Source organism: Eurypyga helias, unplaced genomic scaffold, assembly GCF_000690775.1.
Source record: "Eurypyga helias isolate BGI_N326 unplaced genomic scaffold, ASM69077v1 scaffold14129, whole genome shotgun sequence".
NCBI classification, from domain to species: domain Eukaryota; kingdom Metazoa; phylum Chordata; class Aves; order Eurypygiformes; family Eurypygidae; genus Eurypyga; species Eurypyga helias.
Genome location: NW_010274071.1, coordinates 16,866 through 20,824, shown reverse-complemented (window position 1 = coordinate 20,824; position 3,959 = coordinate 16,866). Strand labels below are relative to the sequence as shown.

At 36.6% G+C, this 3,959-nt stretch overlaps 1 protein-coding gene across 1 annotated transcript in view; it reads right to left on the bottom strand.

The window, feature by feature from the left end:
* The window catches only part of TBCA (tubulin folding cofactor A), a 10,970-nt gene extending 8,864 nt beyond the window's left edge, over positions 1 to 2,106 (bottom strand). Inside the window, exon 1 of the mRNA XM_010159707.1 lies at positions 2,007 to 2,106. Coding sequence (XP_010158009.1) covers positions 2,007 to 2,093 — 87 coding nt within the window. The 5' untranslated portion in view covers positions 2,094 to 2,106. The remainder of the gene's footprint in view (positions 1 to 2,006) is intronic.
* Between the last annotated feature and the right edge of the window lie 1,853 nt (positions 2,107 to 3,959).

The window sequence follows — 3,959 nt, the reverse complement described above, 5'->3', positions numbered from 1 at the left end:
TCCCTACAAGTCTCATGGTTGGAGACACTGTGATAAACATTCTTCTTTCATAGCATTTTTTTACCCCCAAACACTGCTCTTAGATTTACTGTGTTTTTTTCTGCCAATATGGCTCACAGAAATTGTTACAATCTTTCCCCTAAATTCTAAACTTCTCATCTGCCTTTTGTAGGCAAAAAACCCCGATAATAGCAAAGTGGTAATAGTTAAAATTACTCTTCTAGTCTCAAATGACTGAATTCATTACCATACCCCAAATGTTACTTTTAATTACTGAAATAAAGACCACAACCATGTTTTTAAGTAAACAGTTATTCAGATTAGGAATTATTAAAAGCAATTCTTACAGTGTGCAATGATGGATATTTCAAAGTATTAACTCTATCCAAAATAGAGTTCTGTGCAAGCTCTCCTGGTATGACATGATTTTCTTCAGAGTAGCAGATCTGATCCTATGGAAAGTGTGTGCATTCTTTCTGAACCTCCACGTTCTTCATAACCTAAAATATCAGCAGTTTCCAGAATGCAAAGCGCACTCAAACAAGAAGTGAAGATGTCACTGGAGAAACTGACTGTTTTCAAAGTGGACCAGGCAATTTCTGAATCAATCAAGACCATTCTCTGTGAAGGTTTTTCTCGCTGGCCTCTGAGAACACCTTCAAGTAGTGCGTAACATTTCATCTCGCAGCAGAAGCTCGCAGCCCCCGCTGTTTTTGACTCTGATGGTACCTTGCAGGTCACTGTGGAAATACCACAGTGCAGTCAAATAATCTGATGAATGGGGGGCACTAAAAATGGGAATTGCCTTCACTAGTTCTTGCTAGTTATCAGAAAGACTACTGTTTTGTAGGATCTTACCATCTTACTCCATGGTGAGGCAGAAGATATTTCAGCTCTACAAATACTTTTTTTTATTTGTATGCAAATTCTTTAATTGTGTTACTTTCCCATGGCATAATGAAAGCAAGGCAGGACATACACATGTGAACTGAAACCTGAGCTTACTAAAAAAGTTGGTTTAGCTTGTTCTAAAAGGGCTTTCTCTTACTGCATTTTTGTTATCTTTTATATTTGAGTTTTGCTTCACTATTCTTCCATTGTTTAAAAATGAAGGTAACAGTAGGTTAGGTTTTATAACACAAGGTCACCAGGAAACTGAAACAAGTGAATATGATTTTAATTTATAGTTTCAGTTTCTGTGAAAGTTTAAGAGAAAACATCAGGGAAATGTTTGGGGAAAAAAAGTAGTTAAAAAGATAAAAGATAATGTAAAGTCCATGGTTAAACACAGACATGTCACACTTGCGTAAAGAATAAACACAAATCTCCCAAACCTTCTCTCCTTCAGTGAGAAGGAAACATGACACAACACCTCCTTCCAAAAGGGCATGTACCAACTGTCTTCAACCACTGTCCTTTGTAGGAAACCTTCCCAGGAAAATTTGATCATACCGAAATAGTGACACTCAACCATACTCTTCAGCACATGAATCTACAGCATGTACCTTGTTAGCCAGTGACTCCCCTGCAAACTTAAGCAGCTGCTAGGAGCAGCTGCATATCCACTGCTCACTCTTTGCGGTCTGTGGTTTTACCAAAGGACACTAGTTTCACCTTCATATTAACTATCAAGCATTCTCCCTTTACTGTAATACTGGCACTTACCAGCAAACACTTTGTTTACCTAAAAGCATCCAGACCATGTATTTTCAGGTTCTTGGTGCTTCTGAGAAGGAGTTTGTGATAGCCTGAGACACACTGTTAGTGACCAACAGCCATCCTGACAGCAAGTGCCAAGTAATCCATATGCAGTCTTCTTACAACAGTTATGGAGTAAAGGAAGTTTCTACAAATGCTTATTATGACTTCTATAATAGACAGGATTTTAGTCTAGTATTTATATAATGAGTCTGGAAAAAGATACAGGCGATATTCATGCTTAAGTAAAACAATGATTAAATGAAAGCAGAGGAGGATTTTATAAAATATTTTTTAGGATAGTTTACCTGCTTCTTAATCCCATAATCGTCACATGCTTCAGCTTTCATTTTTTCAATCTTTTCTTCTTGCTGTTTTGCTTCTTTTTCATACATAACTTTTTCTTTTGCCAATCTGTAATTAAACAAAGTGATTGTGTTAATCTGGTTCTATTACAGTAAAAAGCTACCCTATTGATAAAAAACTCTGAGAGCTGCAGCCCTGTAAGATAATACGCAGTTTTATAAAAAAATGTTCTTAACCACTGCAAAATCTGCATCTAGGGAATGCTACATTTATCTATAACATAAAATGATTCTTGTGAGAAAAATTTAGATTGAAAATATTTTCTGAGATTCTGTGTGGGCTTATCTGTATAGAATATTCTAAAAAAGCTGTATAGTGGTAATTTGTTTCAAATACGTAACAGAAACAGAAGAGCTGCCTTGTATATCTGGATGACTGCTAATAGGGACAGTAGTACAGAGAAGAAAGCGAGCTATCTCAATGAAGTCCTCACATCATAGTCAGACAAAGCAAACAATATTAAGATGTCTGCAAAGACAACACTGTTATCAGCTTCTAGATCAGCATTTACCAGACTTTCTCAACATCATCCAGGTTCTGATAGTTTTGCAAGTGACTTTTATTGGCTGTTATTCATGGGATCTTTCCTATTCACTACTAATTAACACCACTGCACCTGCATTATGAGATGAATAATGATAGACTTCTCAGTAGTAACTCTGAAAAAAGTTATCACATGTAAATGAAAAGAAACAGCACTTTCAGGTTCACAAACTGTGATCCCAGACCTTTTTTCTTTTTCCCCTGATAATGCATTTAATGGCATGAAATGTAGTTATTTCCTATACTAGTTTTAGTACAAAATAATTAAAAGGAAAATTCCCAAATTACACCATAGCCTCAGTTCTGTGCTCCTTTGAGTATTTTCTCCATTTACCTTGATGCTAGTTTAGGGGTTATAGAAAAAAGTAACAGTTCCATAATTTACATTATAGCAATTTTCTTTATGGCCTGTCTTTCAAAGGGAAAAGAATACATCTTTTAATCTTAATAGCGGATCCATACTTGGGAGCTGGATGCTTTTTACTAATAAGCATAGATTCAAGAGTAATACAGAACATTTTGAAGGCCAGAAGGGAATATTAATGTAGTCTGGTCTGATGCCCTACAGTAATTTTTACATTTACATTGTAAAACCATTATCAAACTTTATTATTTGTTGTTACTGCGGTTCTGCTGTTGCATCTCCCACTTAGTTATGTATGTTCATTAGGTGTATGTTGGATTACATAATGCTAGATCTCAACCAAAACATCCTCAGGGTCCTAGGAATAATGAAGTAATTTCTGATCAGCTAACGCAGGACCAAAATACTGAGAGATACTGCTGCAAACCTGAGCATGTGCCAAAGAAAATCCTTCCCCAAACAAGAATAAGCATCAGATCAGCCTATATAAGACTGCTTAAGAACCTAACAGCCAAAAGAACATAATCAGATCTAAGACACAAAGATTGTATTATACAAATGCAAAGAGAATAAATAAAGGTCTAGTAGAGCACCTCATGGTCACGTTAGCACATCAGAGCAAATTAATTCCTAATTTGTCACAGTTAAGTGCCCTTCTAGAAGTGCTGCTGAGGAGGGACAGAATAGTACTGGGGTGACAAGAACCTTCTGTGAACTGAAGCCGCCACAAAAGCACCATGGCAGTAGTATCTTGAGAAAAATTCCAAAGATAATACACTGATATTGCAAAAGCAGGAACTCTCCCTTCTTTTGTTAGAGTTTACATCATTAAAATTGTTTTGCTAGAAACAGCCTTAACTGTGGCACCACAACAGTTGATTTAAGTTGGGCTGTGGCAACATGCACCTGAACTCTTTTCAAGCCCCACAGAGTCACACCATCAGAGAGGGCCTTCAGCCTTAGAGAAGCTTTAAGAGCATGTGCAATG